The sequence below is a fragment of the Zalophus californianus genome, chromosome 8 (genome assembly GCF_009762305.2).
Source record: "Zalophus californianus isolate mZalCal1 chromosome 8, mZalCal1.pri.v2, whole genome shotgun sequence".
NCBI lineage: Eukaryota > Metazoa > Chordata > Mammalia > Carnivora > Otariidae > Zalophus > Zalophus californianus.
In genome coordinates, this window is record NC_045602.1 from 21608475 (window position 1) to 21628422 (window position 19948).

A 19948-nucleotide genomic window follows, 5' to 3' on the forward strand; every position below is an offset into this window, starting at 1 on the left:
CTGGGCAGTTACTTCTTTGGTTTTGTCAGTTTGCTGATATATTTTAATATCTACCTAATTCTGCATTACAAGTATATTATAATGTACTTTAACTTTTATTTAATAGAAATATTTCTCATTGCCCGTATATGGTATGGTAAGCATGCTTATACTTTGTATTAAAACTGTGTTGTTTTCCTTGGCAGCACCAGGTTACAAGCATGTCCCTGATTGGGTTTGGATTGTAGTGGGCATCCTCAACTTCATAGCCTACACTCTAGGTAAGAAAATGGCAAATACTCATGTTAGTCAATGGCTGGTGAATCTGTCAGCAGAGATAGCCATCCACTAAGTTAACTAACATTTTCTCTGGTGCTTAATTAATTTTAACTTGGGTTTATTATTTTCCTGTCCAATTTAAAACAAATGTTTTTGAGTTTATCTATGGAAAATATTGTCACTCATTGCTGGGGATGCAAAGAATAAGGTAGGAGTTGGCAAACTACCTCTTGCAGGCCAACTCTGGCCTGTTTTCTGTTTTTATAGGTAAAGTTTTATTGGAACACAGCTCTATTTATTCCTTTACATGTTGTCTATGCCTGCTTTCTGCAACAAAGACAAAGCTGAGTTGTTGCAACAAAGACTACTGATGACCCACAATGCCTCAACTATTTCCTGTGTGACTCTTTACATAAAATATTTACCAACAACTGGAATAAGATGTCATTTTTGCCTTACGTTTGGGAAGCAATACTGACATATCAAATAATTGTGGAATACTGAGAGAGCTGCTATAATAGAGCACAGTGGGAGAACAAAAATAATTGGGAGAATAAAAAAGTGATCAATTCTTATTTAGTGGAGGGGGTGGTCAGGGAAGTCTGCTGTGTTAGGCCGTATTGTCTGTTGTGCCAAGAATGCTTTTTTGTTGGGGTTATCTGCATGGCTTGTCGTGCATGCTCCTATTCCCCTTCCCTGCTTTGTTTTTCTCCATAGTACTTAAAGCCATATGACCTGCTTGTTGTCTGTCTGCTCTAAAACGTACATAGCTTTGATGTACGCAATGTTTAGAACAGTGCCTAACACATAGTAGGCATTTAGTATATAGTTTTTAAATGAATATAAAATGCCAGACCTTGACTTCACGTTGCTTAGATCTCTTCAGGTAAAAATGACTTGCACTCCTAAAACCAGTATAATTTGGTACATGATTAAATGCTGACATTGCAGGTGACCAGAGCTGCAAGGGTCTGGGGAAGGAAGAAAGTGAAGTCCAGAAGAATTAGGGGAGAGCTTAGTGAAAAATGACACTTTTAGGCAGAAGCTTTTGTACATTTGTTCTTAAAGATGAGCAGCTTTGGAGTGCCTGGGTGGCTCAGTTGGTTAAGCGTCTGCCTTCGGCTCGGGTCATGATCCCAGGGTTCTGGGATCGAGCCCCACGTCAGGCTCCCTGCTCAGCGGGGAGTCTGCTTCTTTCTCTCCGTCTGCTGCTTTGCCTACTTGTGATCTCTCTCTCTGTCTCTGTCAGATAAATAAATAAAATCTTAAAAAAAAAAAAAAAGCAGGTTTAAGAATTCAATAGGGTTTGGTTACCAAGGGAAATAGGGAAAATGTTGAGAGTGGCCTGGAGCTGTGGCTTTTAACAGCGTGTCTTAAGAGCCTTTTCATATACTGTATCACCTACCTGGTTCACGTCCACAATTTTGGTAAAAATCCTGACCAAACATGAACTGTTGAACAGATGAACCCTCATCTGTCTTCTGAGTTGCTAGTAAGTACCTTAGGTTGAGTTGCTTGATATTACCATATGGATAATTCTGCCAGCACTTCAGTTTTAGCACCTAAAATTGTACTCAGTATCTTTTCCACCAGTCACACTCCTTCTTTGGACTTCTTTATTTCCTACCCCTCTTTTAATTACCCAGATGGGAAATTTTGGAGAGGATCTTTCAATCCCTCAGCCTCACTCACTGATCTTCTTTCGCTGCATTGCCATTTTTATTTTCTTAATATCTCACCTGCCTCCAGCCTTTCATTGCAACTGTATCCCATGTCAGTGTGGGCCTGCTGATTAGTGTGCTCTCTCCAGCCTGTCATTCCTCACTGATGCCAGGGAAGTCTTCGCAAAGCTTGTCACTGCTTTCACCCTTTATCACTCCTCTACTCATCCTTTTAGTAGCTCCTCGTACTTCCTGAAACTTTTAAACTCACTCCAGCCTCCCTTCTAGCCTCTCTACTGCCCTTTTCACATAGTGGTTTCTTCTGGTCAACCTGAACTACTTGGCATTCTCTGAACACTCATGTGCTTTTCCATCTTGGTGTTTTTGCCGATAGCACTTCTCCTCTTGAAACAGCATACTCTTATCTACTGAAATCCAACTCATTCTTTATGTCTCTTCTCCGGTTTCATCTTGTCTGGAAGGCCATTCTCAGTTATCTTAGCCTGAAGAGTACTTGTCCCTTTTCTGTACTCTTCTATGGTTTGGGATGTACTGTATCTTTCATTACCATGTTTTGTTACCTTTCTCAGTTGTAAACTGAGGGCACAAACTTAGTTTATTCTGAGATTATTCTTATAGTCTTCACAACATCAAGAATAGTGCATTGCACGGTTTTAATACATTCTTACATTTACTGAATGCCTACTATGTGCAAAGCCTTTTCTGAAATCACTTAAAATTGTGGAAGTGGTACATCCATGACATAGTGACTGTAATTTCAAATAAGATGAAATAGGTGTTAGGACTGAAGCACAGCGTGTTTTGGATCCTAGAGCAAAGAGTGGTTAGATAAATTGTGATGAGTAACTATTGAATATTCTCTGGAGGCTTGAAAATTTGTGGCTAGCGGAATAACTCGGTTGTTAGGCTGATTTGGAGGAATTCAGAGTCCAACTATGATGCTTTGTCTTAAGATGTAAAATTGACACCATTTAGTGTGATGTAATGTATTTTAATTTTAATTAACTAATTATTTATTTTTAAAGATTTTATTTATTCATTTGACAGGGAGAGAGGGAACACAGGCAGAGGGAGAGGGAGAAGCAGGTTCCCTGCTGAGCAGGGAGCCCGATGAGGGACTTGATCTCAAGGCTCCCCGGATCATGACCTGAGCGGAAGGCAGACGCTTAACCAAGACTAAGCCACCGAGGCGCCCCATATTTTAATTTTTAAGTTAAACTCTGAGAAATTACAGATTTTATTTCTGAAATCTTCGAATTGTAGGAATTAAAGGTTGGATTTTTATAAAAAGTACTGGCTGGTAGCTATTCTTTAGTTTATTAACATCCCTATGATGTGATCTGTTTTGTTTTATGTTTCTCCAGTTTATTAAAGAAGACTTTCCCCATACTGATACAGATGTTGACCTTTTCCCATGGTAATGTGTTTTTGTTGCAGATGGTGTGGATGGAAAGCAAGCCCGGAGAACCAATTCCAGCACCCCTTTAGGGGAGCTTTTTGACCATGGCCTGGATAGTTGGTCATGTGTTTACTTTGTTGTGACTGTGTATTCCATCTTTGGACGAGGACCATCTGGTGTCAGTGTTTTTGTTCTTTATCTCCTGCTATGGGTAGTTTTGTTTTCTTTCATCCTGTCCCACTGGGAAAAATATAACACAGGGATTCTTTTCCTGCCGTGGGGATATGACATTAGCCAAGTGGTAAGTATGTATTCTGTTTTAAATTTTCAACATTGCCATGAATTTTGGGGGCAAGTTTTTGTCGTTCCTTCTTTATAGCCCTTATACTTTTTTGGCTAGAACTGATTTGTGTTTTTAAAAAATTTCCTTTTTTTTTTTTTTTAAGATTTTATTTATTTGTCAGAGAGAGAGAGAGAGCAAGCACAAGCAGGGGGTGGGGCAGGCAGAGGGAGAAGCAGGCTCCACCTGAGCAAGGAGCCTGATGTGGGACTCGATCCCAGAACCCTAGGATCATGACCGGAGCCAAAGGCAGCCGTTTAACCGATGAGCCACCCAGGCGTCCCTAAAAATTTCCCTTTTTATCTTGTGTTCTTGTTTATGAACAGTTTCAAACAAAAAAGTAGAATAGCATAGTGAACCCTTATGTACCTGTTACTTAGCTTTAGCAGCTACATGGCCAGTCCAGTTTCATGTATACTCTTCCTCCAAATTATTTTAAAGGAAATTCCAGGTAGTATGTGATTAGTATTTTACTACATATCTCTAAATAGTAAGAGTACTTTTTAAAAAACCATAATCACGATGTTGTCATTATTAAAAAATGAACAGTTTCTTAATGTTAATAAATACTCCTTTGAACTGTTGATTTTTGTAAAGAAAGATATGCACATATAATTGTTGCTTTTTTGTCTTTACTGCCCATGTTTCAATGAGTAGGGATACTTGTTTTCTCTTACTTAATAGGCTTGCTCTTAACTCTCCCTGCCTTTGAATACTAGCTTTTTTGTGTTACCGTTTTGCCCATTTGCACCTAAGGCCCCAGTAAAGCATCAGACTTTGGAGTGTGTTTGAAGAAAGAGATTGGGTAGGCAAACTGGATCATCCTATGCCTTAACCAATTCCTGACATGCCTTTAAGTGTTCTAAATTATGGCCAGTTGCTTGCATTGTTTAGAAGTTAATTATTTTATGGCATTGTTGGCTGAAAAAAGACATTTTTAAAGGCAAGAAGGCTTGCCACAGTATCAAAGTTAAGTGTACTTCTTGCTTTTACTAAAACTGTTTACTAGACTTACAGCTTTATTGGCTCCCTCATCTTTCCAGCTGTTAATGCCTCTGTATGCTTTTGTCTGCATTTTCCTTCCAGACTATATCTTTTGTCTACATAGTGACTGCGATTGTGGGAGTTGAGGCCTGGTATGAACCTTTCCTGTTTAATTTCTTATATAGAGACCTATTCACTGCAATGATTATTGGTAAGAAGCTCCATGTTGAAGCCTATTTTAACATCATTTTATTATTGAAGCCAGTGTTTGATTATCACAAGCTATACCACCTTTCCCCTCTCCCACACCCTCCGGCAAGCAGAACAGCCCTACAACCCTGGTTTCAACCAAACCAGTAAGGAAACAGGTTTCTGTGTTTTGGTTTTTTTGTTTAGCACTAAGCTATTTCTAGTCAGAAGGAATTAAATACCAAAATCACATAAACCTTGTAAACTAAATATTTAAATGAACCTAGATTGTTCTAGAGTATCCACATTTAGGTGGATATTTGGTATAGATTTCATGCCTGTCTCAAAATTGAATATCATTAGTTTGTAGGGAGTAGAATAGATGGAAGATAGAGATTACTTCATAATACATCCACTCCAGAAGTTGAGCCTTTGTTCCTCTGAGATACTCTCCTTTTGCCACTGGCCATTAGTAGGTAAAGGGTTTTGATCATGGTAATGTTTCCCTTTTGATTTTAGCCAGAGGGGATATCTATGGGAGGCAGAGTGTTTTCTGTGCAAAAAGGCCAGAAGGAAGTTACTTGGGCTGTGGTTTGGGGGCACTTAGGAGTGGCATTAGGACCTCTGTAGAAGTAAAATAGGAAACTCTTGGCTATTGCTCTGTTCCCTTATCTAAAAAATAACCCCCTTTCCTACTACCAGTGAAACTTGGTAATAGAATGGGCATTGGGTAGGGTTTGGAAACAGCTGAGAAGTGGTGCATTAGGCACTGGCTTTTGGGTAGTGGTTTGGGCCTTTGTGGCCCTGAACTACAGATATTTTAGAGCCCTGCTGTTATCTTCCAAATGTTCATTTTTGGGTTTCTATATGAACTGAATCCTCTACCTTGAAAAGGCTAGCTATTTTTCACCCACACCACATAGTGAATCTTTTGATTTAAGTGACTAGTCCTGTGGCGGGATTGCTGCATTTTATATTTAAATGTTAATTTAATGATAAGATGGAATCCTCTGGTATGTGAGATATATTTTTGAATGTTAAGGGTGTACTTTAATAGGCACATAACTTTCTTTGTAATTTATAAGTTTATCTGAATTTTTCTCCCGAAATAAAACAAAAGCCCACGTTTCTTTACAAATAAATAAAGCAGCTTTCCCAATACAGGTATACTTCGTTTTATTGCACTTCACTTTATTGTGCATTGCAGATACTGTGGTTTTTACAAAGTGAAGGTTTGTGGCAACATATTAGCAAGTCTGTTAGGGCCTTTTTTCCAACAGCATTTGCTCATTTCATGTCTCCGTGTATCCCTCTGTCATATTTTGGTAATTCTCACAATATTTCAGACTTTTGCATTATTATATTTGTTATGGTGATCGGTGATCAGTGATCTTTGATGTTACTATTGGAATTGTTTTGGGGCCCCACAAACCACACCCATATAAGATGGCAACTTAATTAATAAATGTTGCGTGTGTCTGACTGCTCCACCTACCTGTCTCTCTCCCTCTCCTCGGGCCTTCCTATTTCCTGAGACACAGTATGGAAATTAGGCCAGTTAATGACTCTCTGGTGGCCTCTAAGTGTTTAGATGAAAGGAAGAGTCACACATCTGTCACTTTAAACCACAAATTAGAAATGATTCTAATCATTTGGTTCTAATCACTTGGAAAAAAGCCAAGATAGGCCAAAAGCCAGGCCCCTCGCACCAAACAATTAGCTAAGTCTGTAAATGCAAAGGAAAAGTTCCTGAAGGAAATGAAAAGTGCTACTCACTGAATACACCAATGATAAGAAAGCAAAACAGCCTTTTTGCTGATACGGAGGAAGTTTGAGGGGTCTGGATAGAAGATCAAATCAGCCACAACATTCCCTGAAGCCAAAGCCTAATTCAGAGCAAGGCCCTAACTCTCTTCAATTCTCTGAAGGTTGAGAGAGGTAAAGAGGCTGCGGAAGAAAAGTTTGAAGCTAGCAGAGGTTGGTTCTTGAGGTTTAAGGAAAGACGACTTGTCTATATCATGAAGGTGCAAGGTGAAGCAGCAAGTGCTGATATAGAAGCTGCAGCAAATTGTCCAGAAGATCTCACTAAGATAATTAAGGAAGGTGGCTATGCAAACAACAGATTTTCAGTATAGATGTGACCGTTTTAATATTGGAAGGAAATTACATCTAGGACTTTCATAGATAGGAGAAGTCAATGCCTGGCTTCAAAGCTTCAAAGGACAGGCTGATTCATGTTAGGGGCTAATGCAGCTGGTGACTTGAAGGTGAAGCCAGTGCTCATTGACTATTCTGAAAATCCTAGGGCCCTTAAGAATTTGCTATATCTACTCTGTCTGTCCTCTCTACATGGAACAACAAAGCCTGGATGATAGCACATCTGTTTACAACATGGTTTACTGAATATTTTAAGCCCGCTATTGAGATCTGCTCAGAAAAAAGGATTTCTTTCAAAATACTACTTCTCATTGGCAAGCACCTGGTCACCCAAAGCTCTGATGACAATGTACAATGAGATTAATGTTGTTTTCATGCATCCTAACAACAGCGTTCATCCTGCCGGAGATTGGATAGTAATTTTGACTTTCAAGTCTTATTATTGAAAAAAATAAATACCTTTTTATAAGGTTGTAGCTGCCATAGAACATGATTCCTCTGATGGATCTGGGCAAAGTAAATTGAAAACCTTTTGGAAAGGATTCACCATTCTAGATGCCATTAAGAACATTCGCAATTCATGGGGAGAAGTCAAAATAATCAGCATTAACAGGAATTTGGAAGAAGTGATTTCCAACCTTTATGGCTGACATTGAGAGATTTAAGAATTCAGTGGAGGAAGTAAGTAGCCGTTGTGGAAATAGCAAGAGAACTAGAATGAGAAGTGGAGCCTGAAGATGGGACTGAATTGCTGCCATCTGATGATCAAACTTTGTAACAGACGAGGAGTTCTTACGGATGAAAAAAGAAAGTGGTTTTCTTGAGATAGAATCTGTTGGTGAAGATGCTGTGAAGATTGTTGGAATGACAACAAAGGATTTCGAATATTACATAAACCGAGTTGAATAAAGCAGTGGCAGGGTTTGAGAGGATTGGCTGCTATTTTGAAAGAAGTTCTGTGGATAAAATGCCATCAGCCAGCATTGCATACTGTAGAGAAATTGTTTGTGAAAGGAGGAGTCAGTGTGGGAAACTTCATTGTTTTCTGTTTTAAGAACTTGCCACAGCCACCCCCAACAGCAGCCCTCAGCCTCGAGTCAAGACCCTCCACCAGCAAAAAGATTACGACTAGCTGAAAGCTCAGATGATGGTTAGAATTTTTAGTAATAAAGTATTTTTTAGTTAAGGCATGTACATTTTTATAATACCTAATGCTATTGTAATCTTAATAGGCTACATTATAGTATAAACATAACTTTTATGAACTGGGAAACCCAAAAATTTATGTGACTTGCTTTATTGTGACATTCACTTCATTGCGATGATCTGGAATGCAGCCCGCCTTACCTCTGAGGTATATGCCTGTACTTTTTATGGAAAGTACGTTGGGTGCTATTTAGAGAAGAAATAGAAGATAGAGTGTGTCTCTTTGGCAACCTATATATAGCCCAGGCTTCCTCCATGCTTGCTGTATTTAAGATAAAGCTATTTCAAGATATTTTAAACTAAAAATACTCTTAGCAAATCTTTTGCAAGTTTCTGTCAGCCTATTTCCAACACCTCAGAGCTATAGTGATTCTGGGTTAATTAATTCAGCCCCTGCTCCCTACCAGTTCTTCCCGGCTTGACACGGAGTCAGCTTGTCTTCCCTTCCTTTCTAAGCTCTTCTAGCTTGGGGAACTTTGTTGCAGTTGGGCTTGGAAGTGGCAGAGTAATTCATCTTTTCAAATGAGATTTCTGTTTGGTGGATTCTAATCTTTTTTTCTGTTTTTAGCAAAATGTCTTAGGAATTGTTTTGAAGGAATGCTCTTCTGTCTTTGATCCTTAAGGTCATAGCTGCATTGACCCACCTTCCCACCCCAAGCCAAGCATACAGCGGGAGTCAGGAGTGGACAAGCTAGGGCTAATCTGTTGAGTGACGGTGACATATCCAAATGAAGTAGCCAGAAACTTGCCACAGGTGTTGATTTAGAGTTTGACAGAGAAAAAAAAAATCAGGAATTTACATCTCTATAATTTGTAGAACCAGAGAATTTTAAAAATGCCAGGGACATTAGGAAGTCAATTAACCCATCCATATTGTACAGCCGTGGAATCTTAAGCTCAGAGAGATCATCTGATTTGCCCAAGAGTACATTACTAGATTTCGGAGTCATCTGTAGGAAACTTGTAGTTAAAGCTGTAAGAGAGGATTCTCTGAGGGAGAATAGAAGCACAGTTGAATGCCCAGTTAGGAATATGCAGGAGGCAGAGTTGCCAGTAAAGGGCAGCGCATGTAATGCTTGTATAACTAATAGCACTGGGAGAATGGATCACAAAGGCAAAGGGAGGAACGAATTGCAGTTAGTGGAGAGTCAGCAGAGTCCTCTTACTTAGAAGTCAGGAGTGAAGAAAGAATATTGAATTTGATCATTAGGAGAACTTGGTAAATTCCAGAGTACAGTTTCTGCAGAGAGAAAGCAGAATGAATGAGTACTGAGGAATTGAAGGCCACCAGGAAGGTCTAGCGAGCGATAGGGAAGACTAAGAGAAGAAGTAGAGAGGGAGAAGCAATGGGGTGGGGGGGGGGTGCTTCTTGGGAAGGCTGTCCTTGTTTTCGGGTTTGAGGGGAAGGAACTAGTGTATGCTTAGGGGTAGGTGGAGGAACTAAGAATGCTAGGGGGATAAATAAGTGGAAATGGGAAACCACAGAATCCATTAACCATCCCCTCTTTTAGTAACTCACACTTGTGCAATTTACTGCATACCAGGTACTGTTCCAGCTGTTTTTATGTGTAATAACTCATTTAATTCTCAAAACCTTACGGGGTCAATCCTATTATGTCTATTTTATAAAAGAAGAAATTGAGGCACTGAAACATTAATCTGCCTGAAATCCCATAACCTGTAGGCGCAACCAAGGTTCAAGCCCGATCTGGCCCGTGAGCCTCTGCTCTGCAATCACCAAGCTGTACAGCCACTCTTCTGGTTGTAACTGTTGTTCAGAAGTGTATTTAATTTCATTACAAAAGTGAACCTGAACCTGCGAGTTACTGGGTCTAAAAGCATTAAATATTTTGTATGTATTTGATAATTATAAACATCACTCTTGAATAATAATCACAATAATTTAAATATTCTTCATTTTAGGTTGTGCGTTATGTGTGACTCTTCCAATGAGTTTATTAAACTTTTTCAGGTAAGTATTTCTTAATTGGGCAAGAAATGTGAAAATCATTGAATTTTAGGATCTGTTTTACTTTTGGCATCTGGACATTTTGAAAAGGTCGTGAAACCTGTATTTTGAACCTAAAATGAGATTAGGATCATTTAGGGTCTACAGTGGTGGCTGTGTAGTGAGTTCAGCCATAGCACAAAACTGCTGGTTCTTTTGTTTTTGGCTCACCAGTCTTCTGTTTGTCATTTTTTGGTGGAGTGAATTGTGAAGGAGTGTGTTCTTGTTGAATATTGATAGGTTTATGTTCTTTTTAGAAATTGATTACAAGTTTTTATAAATTGATTCTGTGTAAGTTTAGTCAGCATGATCATAAAATTTCTGGACTTGTGTAGTTTAGGACCTAACCCTGAATCTATGCTGACTTCCCAAGTAGCACTATATAAAAATTCCTGCCAGAGGAGTGTGGGGCAAGGGTTCAGGAGGAGTTTCCTGGCTGGCATTTCATTTCTTTGATCTGCACTTCTCCAGCTTTGCTCAGCCACGCTGAATTTACGTAGGGGACCTGAATGTATTTTGCTGCTTCCCTCCTTGGAATTTTGTTCCCACTTCCCTCTAATATTGTTTCCTCTGCTTGAAACATTTGTACTTCCCTCTTCGTCCTTCAGCCCTCAGATCTGTCCTGCAGAACCCTATCTGTGTCCAGCCAAGCTCTATGAATCTTCCCTATTCATGGCAACTGGCAGTCACTCATGGAAACCGTAACATTTCAGGCTCTGAAGGCCTTACAGATGGAGACATTTTCTCCTCATCTTCTAAGGATGAGGTCCTGATTAGGTGATATCTTGTCGATATCCTGATTACAGGATCATGTAATCAGGGGCAGAACCAAGACTAGAATTGGGGGCTCTGTTCAGATGAGCAGACACATATTGGAGTGTGTGCTGGAGACACTGAGATAGGCTATGGGTGGTCTCAGTGCAGAGTCTTCCACTCGTCTGTTCGCTGTCACTTTGTATTGTAGCAGCACTCTGAGGTACTTCCTCGTGGTGTTTTGTGTGCGTTTTATTTCCCCTGTTGGAGTGTAAATCTCCCAGAACAAAGATCAAGTGCTATTCATCTCTACATTCCAGGGGACTAGGGCTCAGAAGACTTCCGTTCTAGTCCTGGCCCTGCCACTTGATAGCAAGTTATGTAAACTTAAATTCTCACACCGTCACTTAATGTGTCTGCAAAATAGGGTTAGTAAGGTTGGTTCTTTTTGTGCTATGGGATTATTGTGAGTATAAAGTAAGAGAATAAGTGTGAAAGTACTTTGAAAACTAGAAAATTTACAAATGCAGTGTGAGTTTTATATGTAATAATGTTCTTTGTATTACCTGATTTTCTTTTTTTCAGAAGCTATAAAAATAACACCTTGAAACACAATTCAGTCTATGAAGCTATGGTTCCCTTTTTTTCTCCATGTTTGCTATTCATTTTGTCTACAGCATGGATCCTTCAGTCGCCTTCAGATATTTTAGAGTTGCATCCTAGAGTATTCTACTTTATGGTTGGAACAGCCTTTGCCAACATCACAGTAAGATTTTTTTCTTTTAAAATTAGTCATAATTTAAGGAATATATGACAAAATTTGATAATTTGAGAAATTTTATATAGTATTAAAAATAAACAGATTTTAATTTAAAGATATTTTACATCAGAAACTTGAAAGAATTGTAACCCCTGAGACAGAAATCCTGAAAATTATTTTTTCCTTTTCCAGATGGCTGCAGATCTAATGATTAATTTAGCGAGGCTGAAAGGGGTTTTTGAGAGAAAACACACACACACACACACACACACACACACACACACTTCTAAATCAGCTGATTTTAAAATTAACAGGGAGTAAAAACTTTGTAATAAATAGAACATTTTTTAAAAGCCCTTTCTCTGTGATGGCCCAGCAAGAGAGAAGACAGGTAGGAGAGATCAGGAGGAGTTGAGGAGGGACCTTAATGGTTCTGACAACCAGGGAGCCTGTGCTCTAACTCTAAAAACTTAGTAAGTTTTTACTTTATAAGGTAGCCACTGAGTTTATGTTTTCGTGTCTGTAACATGTGTTCAATATCACCATCCTATTGATTTCACAGGGTTTAAAGATGTGAAAATATTAATACATTGTATAAAAGCTATTTCAGAAGAATAAAGCTAGATTTGAGTAAGGTATTGAAAGTAAAGGGAGCCAGAGAGGTCTTGGTGTTACTGTGACCATATGATTGAATTGGAGGCAGCATCTCCTCAGCACCATGAAGAAATTTAGTTGTATGGAGCTATAAAAGGCTGTTTTGAAAGTTTTTTTCAGATATCATGCTTAAAATTGGGAGAAATTTCTTTTATCCAAACTGTTACCTAGTGGAAGAATGCCTTCTATAGCAACCTGACTAAATTATCTTCCCACCTCTTCTGACACATGCTCTGAGGGTCCGTGGGTTTGGGCGTGTGGGCAGAGGTTCAGTTCGGCTCCTGAGCAGTTGAGAACTACTGATTTTAATAATGTCGTGTAACTGTGTTGGTTCAAGTACTTGAAATGCTTTTTAAATGTTGGAGTTACTAATTTTGGAAGTGCTTTGCTAATTAAATTTTCATTCTTTTTTTCCCCCCCAACTTCAAGTGTCAGCTGATTGTTTGTCAAATGAGCAGCACCCGGTGCCCAACTTTGAATTGGTTCCTCGTTCCTCTTTTCTTGGTTGTCCTGGTGGTAAACTTAGGAGTACCTGCTTACGTTGAGAGCATTCTCCTGCATACTTTAACAGCTGTTTTCACTCTTGCCCACATCCATTATGGAGTACAAGTGGTGAGTACTCTAGAGCAAAATTGATTCCATTTGGTTCTTATGTACTAGGAAAGGAGGTGAGGGAAAAATTTCATAAGAAAGTTGCTTATTAAAGTAATGGGAAGGAAAAAAAATAAAGTAGCTGGAAGAATTGGGATATTCTCTGTAAATTTTGAATAATATCCAGGTACATAATTTCAGATATCGTTTCTCTGATGAATATGTTACAGTAACTACAAGTAATTTAAAAGCTGGATAATTATTATGAGGAATTAGTTGTCTTTTTTTTTTAAGATTTTATTTATTTATTTGAGAGAGAGAGAGAGAATGAGAGATAGAGAGCACGAGAGGGAAGAGGGTCAGAGGGAGAAGCAGACTCCCTGCTGAGCAGGGAGCCCGATGTGGGACTCGATTCCGGGACTCCAGGATCATGACCTGAGCCGAAGGCAGTCGCTTAACCAACTGAGCCACCCAGGCGCCCAGGAATTAGTTGTTTTTAAGTAGGTAGAAATAGAAACTGTTTTCTTGGTGAATGGAGTTGTAAACTCTTAATGTGCTTTTAATTCTGTGGGGACCAAATAATCCCATTTGTTGATGATTTATTTCTATACTTGCTTCGTTAGCTTTAGGGGCATTTTTATAAGGGGGAAATATTAGAAGAAAACGGATTTAAGAAGTATTTTGCAAACCTTAATATTCTCTTCTAAAGCAAAAGACTAGTTTCAGGGCAAACGGACTAAGGTAGAATAAAATGAAAATGAGAACCATGCAGTTTATTTTCTTTCCCTCACACTTTAACACTCTTTTCTAATTATTTTACATATTTTAGCATGGTCTTATAAATATGATTTTTAATTGTACAATATTCCATCAAGGAGATTACTTAATTACCCAGTGTACTTAGTTATGATCCAGGTATTTTAATCATTTATGTTGTTTCTAAATTTTCACCATTATAAATTAAAGTTAGAGTGAACAATCTGGAATAATATATTTTTCTTTGTTTTCTGAGGGTAGTTTCATAGCAATGGAAAATGTAAAAGGGTATTCATGTTAGTATTCGTGTTTTTATGACTCTTAAAATGTTTCTATTTGGTATGCTTGTTTTAAAAGGAATCCTACTAGGACTCAGTTTGAGAAACAAAATGTCGTCTATACTGTCATACATATTTTTAAAATGGGTGCACCTGTCATGCTTGATAACTACTTTATACTGTGCATATGTTGCTAAACTTAGGTTTCTTCTCTTAGGGTTCTCCCCAAAGTAGCTTACATTTGTTGGGATAAAATAGATGAAAAAAAAATCCATGATAACTAGGGATTATGACGTGAAGACATAATTGTTTGTTTTTATTTGCCCGTATTTAACATAAATGCTTCTTCACTTTATGTTAATACTCTTAGGCTTTCATATTCTATTTCATCAGTCATTCATGAAGTAGAATATAGTTGTAAATGTCTTTTATAATTGTGCTAATTTATTATAACCCCTCAGAAGCATATCTTTAGGCAACTGTACATAAACCAAACCAAAACATCTTTTTCTTTAAATTACAAAAGCAGTACATTTTCACTGTTAAAAACCTGGAAAATAAATACATGTTATTGAAAAACAAAATTCAAAGAACATCTTTCTTGTCTGTCTTTGTGCTCTCTTGCCACTTCTGCAACTTCTGACCAGAAGGTAAAACTTGATAAGCCACACAAAGCACTAACTTTTGAACTACTGAAATATAAATAATAACAATAGAGCTGGGAAGTATTAAATAAATGATGTTTGGTAACTGACACATAACTGGGGTCTTGCCTACCCACCAGGAATACCTTAACCAATATGGCCTAAATCTCCCAACATGTACAAATCTACTTTTATACTGTTTCATCAGTATTAGGAATGATTACCTAGAAATGCTATAAGTAGCTGAATATTGAGTCTAACTATATATGTAAATATTTGATCTATATATTGTAAGTCAGCTAACCCTATAATTTTTCAGCAGATTTGGGTGTGAATCTGTGTGGTCCAGAGGGCTCTGGAAAGACTAGATTTTGGAGTTAGGCAGCCCCAGGCTTAAGTCCTAACCCTCCCAGGGGTAGTCCTGGTATTCTATAGAATTCTATAACCTAGCTCTATAGCTATCCTAGGCCAGAAAAACCTGTCATTATTTCTGCTGAGTTTTGCCGTGTCAGTAAATTGTCTCCAGAGGGTGAATTCTGTGTCCTTTTAAAAAATTACTAGGAGTATATTTGTCACTGCCTCATGTTCTGGTTTTCCACAGGTAAAGCAGCTGAGCAGCCATTTTCAGATTTATCCCTTCTCGTTGAGGAAACCAAACTCGGATTGACTAGGAATGGAAGAAAAGAATAGTGGCCTGTAATCTACAGAAAAAAGTACTGTAAATAAGATGCTTGTAAATATTTCATCCATCACCATTGAACTAAACTGATCTGCTTAACAGACCTGGGAACTCAAGTGTGTATAGTACTTGGGTAGCGGGAGTGATACAAATGATCTGAACTTACGGGATTTTGGACCTACTAACTCCCAACTTATTTTATTTTTTATAAAACCATGCGGCATTTTGGTTAAGCATAATGTACTTTAGACCAGCAAAATGTTTCTAGTGATTTTAGCCTCATGTCTATAATGTTTTGGTTCATACAGAGTTAAAGATGCTTTGTTTTTATTTTTAAAGTCCCCAAATTGGTTTAGGAACACTGATAACATTAAGAAAACCACAAAATGTTTTCATATTTGATATTACTTTAGTAGTAGGTCTTTAGCAGTGGAAGTTATCAATAGCCCAGATCTAATATAGGGAAAATATAAGAGCAAGTCACCTTTAGCAAGAGATGCCAAATGATTACAGAACTATAATGTACAATTGCCAAATACTGGTTTCTCTTTCCCATGGAAATGCCTTTTTTCCTCATGTGCTAAGAGAGCTAGTATATATATTTAGATTCTCTAGTATTCTGGCTCTCTTTGTTTGGGAGAGATCTTGATAAATGATTCAATTTTCTTTTAAAGAAAAATATTCGATTGAGACTTACCAGAGAGTGGATCATAATTGTAGCTCATCCATTGACATGGTTCATCGTTTAAACATGGCATTTCCCCCCTTAGCTGCAGGTTGCTGAGATTTGGTGCCTGTGAACTATGATTATATGAATGCATGTGACAGTCCCAGTCTTATGATAATTACTTGTAGGGAACACAGGTAAACTTCCTTAGAAATTCACTTGGGAGTTAGAAATCTCATGAGCCTCCCTATGAATTCCTGCTATGAACCTCACTACAAAATTCGTTTTCTAATTCAGTTTGCCTGCCCTTCCCCTCCCCTCCCCTCCCCTCCCCTCCCCTCCCTCCCCTCCCCTCCCCTCCCCTCCCCTCCCGTCCCCTCCCCTCCCCTCCCCTCCCCTCCTCTCCCCTCCCCTCCCCTCCCCTCCCTCCTTTCTTTGTTTCTTCCTTCCGTCCGTCCGTCCATCCGTCTCTTTTTTATGGAGGAGAGAGTGCTGTGTTTTTTATTTCATACAAGATAAAGAAATAGAAATTCTTTCGTCCCTAACTTGTCCACTTCCCCACCTGAAGAAAGTTTCTGATATATATGCCTTACTGAGTACCTACTCTCTTTAATATGACTTGGAATAATTTTTGAGGTTTACTGACAAACATAAAAATCCCTTTGACTTTAATGTGGTTGTTTTATAGATCACACCTTTTCATGAATGTGGATATTTTATCTTTTTGACTTTGTCTCCATTTAGTTTGGTGGTGGTGAAATTTACTTGCTGATTTTCTTTTATTTTCCACTGAATGAGGTTTGTGCTTGAATGAAGAGTGTATCTTAAACCCTTTTTTGTTTGGATGGATTGCACTTGGATAAAATAGGCACCACTGTGTTGATATGTAATTAAATTCTTAACCATTATTTATCTATGAATGTGACCGTCGTTAAATTTAATTATAGTGTATTCCTTTTTGAATTTCAGTCTCCTGCTTTGTAAAAATAACTGTGTAATATTTCAGTTTTTTTAAATTTGTAAATCCTAATCATTGTTATCCAGGTTATTAGAAATGAGGAGTCAAGGAGCTAACTCATGGTTCTGTACTCATTTTTAAAAACGGTTCATAAAGATTGAGGTATATTCGGTGACATTTTCTGAGACTGAACATGGTGAGAAATCGATGCTGGAAAATGCAGATAGTGATTCTATGTTTGTTAATAAGTTGCCATCATGGAGGTCAGAGAATGAACAAATTAAGTAACGGTAACTCATTTTGTAGACCTTGTTCTTTGTCATCTGTAAAATTGAGCTGGATCAAGTGGTAATTTGGGCTGGGAACAAAGCTTTGTTTGTTCTAAGGTTTCTGAGCTAATCATTTTACCTTTTTGTTGATCTTGTACACAAGAATGAGATTAATCTGTATTATATAAGAAAAGAACTGAGAAGTGTTTATAAAATGACAAATTTGGACCACAGGTTTTCTTCAGCTTATACATAGTATAGTTAAAAAAAAAAACAAAACCCTTCTGGCATAGGGTCATGTTCTGTACTTTTGGGACTATTTTACATCAAAGTGTCTTTCTGTTCTTTTTCTGTTGCATCAAGTTTATTTGAAATTGTTTTGTGCCTATACTTCATGACCTATTTCCCTACAGGGGTAAAGAATTATGCCATAGTTTTATTGACACCCTTAGATGAAAGGTGGCTGGCTGTCAACAAGGTGAAAGTGAAACTGAGTGATGAACTGTTTCAGAATACTGTGGACTTGTAAATCTTCAGTGGACTGCTTTTTTTTGGTTTAGTCTGCCATCTTGAAATGCATCTTGAAAGCCCCCATTTGTTGTGTAGTGATATAGCAGCTGAAGCAGGACTTAACTTGCAAATAGCTCCGTGCATTTGTATCATGCCAATTACCATAACATTTCCAAAGTATAAAAGATATTTCAGGCTTATGCATGATATTTTGGGGTGAGTCTACCACCCCAGCCTTTCTCCTAGCATACACTGAGCTGCCTTTAGGGGAGCAATGGCATGGTTGGTCATACATGCATGTTTTCTGTACATGTCAGGATGGATTGCCTTAGCCAGGCCAGATGTTTGCTTTGTGTTTCTGCTGACCAAAGTTACCTAGACCTGTGAGAAGTTTCTTGTCAGGTTATGGTATGAAAAATGTCCTTTCATGCTTGTCAGAAATTAATTCCTCTATATTTGAGGGGGGCATGGGATAGAAAAATCCTTAAAATACCTGGATAGAGTATCTGCCTTTTCTGATCCTTTACTAACATTCATGATCTTTAGTGCATTACACAGTTTAAGATTGTCACAGTTGACACTGCCATTCCTCCATTTATACATAATAGATGTAGTTCATGAGTTTTAGTCTCAAGGGTAATAGAGTGAATAACTTCCAAATGAAAAACTAAATGGTCCTTGGCCTTTTAATAATATCATGCTTAAAATATTTTAAATTCTAATTTAAAAAAAATCTCCATGCTGATTATGGTCTAGAATGTTCTACTACTACCAACATTTCATTTATTTTAATATAGAGGTATGGGGAAGAGTATATGTCTAGAGTTGCCCAAATTCTAAATAGGTACCAGGAGCATTAATCATGACCTGGAGTCTGGGCTTTGGGGGAATATGGAAAAGAAAAAGCAGGCATAAGGTCCGCCGAAGGAGAGGAAGGGGTCACCTTAATGCACGGTGCCTGTTGTGTCCAATGGTCCTAGTGCAGTGCAGAGTTTAAAATTGTCACAATTTAAATCGCTGTTCCTCCACTAACTTCAAATTCAAATGTGAATTTGAAAAGTTCCCAAGTGTTCAGTTTTCAAAGAATTTATTTTGTAGTCAGTCAAAAAACATTTGGAATGTAACTTGCTTTCCAAAGTAGACTTTGATTCTATAGCCTTTGGAAAATAAAAAGATAAACTGGAGGTGTTTGAATCAAAGGGCCCTTTTCCCCTTTGTATTTTAACTAGAAGCCTGTGTGTAACTCTTCCTTTTCACTGTTCACCCAGCCTCCCTTTTGACTTGCTACACCTAGGACAGAGGCGCCCACTTGCTTTGTAGCGCCTAGGTCTTGCTACATTCCGATCTCCTGGATTGCCTTAGATTTCTTGACATGTCAAGGACTGGGACCGTGCCAGAGGGAACAGAGTAAACCCGATGGGCTAGAACTTTTGACTTTGGGTCCCCAAAAAGCCAAAAACAAATACAGAAATCTTTGGTTGTTGTGTTGATTCCTGTTTTCAGAGTGGCCTTTATCTTAACCTCGGTTCTGGACTTGATTGAGTACTCTAGGAGATTTCTGGTCATATTAGGATTTTCTTTGTCCTGTGAGGTGTCTTTGAAAGAGCATGCCCTTTCTTGAACACACTGTGGGTGAATAACCTTCCTAAGTTAGCTGCCAGTACTAGAGCCTTCCAGAAGGAATTTTAATTAGTAGGCTGCATTTGAAGCACTTTGACATGTACATTTTAAGTGACAGTTTTAACAGTAAAACGGTGTTAAACTAATCACTGTGAAACTTGAAGGTGTGATGCTCTGTACATTTTAGGAAGCTTAAGTAAAGTTCTGATTTTTCCTTTGTTAATTATGTAACCCAGGTGATTTGCATATTTACTTTTCATCTTTGACAATGGCACAGATGACTGACATTTTGGCAGGCAGTTACATTAGGGTATATGGTAAATCATGGTTGTGTAGCTTTTCCAGAGAAAGTGGCGACATGTTAACTTCTTCCTTGTGTGGAACCATGGGAATGGGATTTATTGGCTCATTCACTGCAGTGTTTTTACAGTGCAAAATAAACATCCACATGCTAGTAATATGCTTTGCTCTTTAATAAACAAATGTGCAAGAGATAGTAATCTAGCTGATTTTTTGGGGGGGTTTTTAAGCAGGGACCCACTCTTTAGTCAGATCTTAAATGAGCTAATATTTAGGGAAGCAAAAG

General features: G+C 38.2%; 1 protein-coding gene across 5 annotated transcripts in view; it reads left to right on the plus strand.

The window, feature by feature from the left end:
• SELENOI (selenoprotein I) overlaps nucleotides 1-16347 on the plus strand; it is a 35948-nt gene extending 19601 nt beyond the window's left edge. The window contains exons 4-10 of one of the 5 annotated variants that reach the window (XM_027621334.2): nucleotides 186-260; nucleotides 3378-3640; nucleotides 4766-4874; nucleotides 10139-10187; nucleotides 11562-11742; nucleotides 12820-13002; nucleotides 15261-16347. In XM_027621334.2, the coding sequence (XP_027477135.1) occupies nucleotides 186-260; nucleotides 3378-3640; nucleotides 4766-4874; nucleotides 10139-10187; nucleotides 11562-11742; nucleotides 12820-13002; nucleotides 15261-15359 (959 nt within the window). In that variant the 3' untranslated portion in view covers nucleotides 15360-16347. Of the gene's footprint in view, nucleotides 1-185; nucleotides 261-3377; nucleotides 3641-4765; nucleotides 4875-10138; nucleotides 10188-11561; nucleotides 11743-12819; nucleotides 13003-15260 lie in introns of those variants that run through there. The other 4 variants (XM_027621338.2, XM_027621335.2, XM_027621337.2 and 1 more) reach the window with 4 other exon arrangements.
• Nucleotides 16348-19948: the final 3601 nt, after the last annotated feature.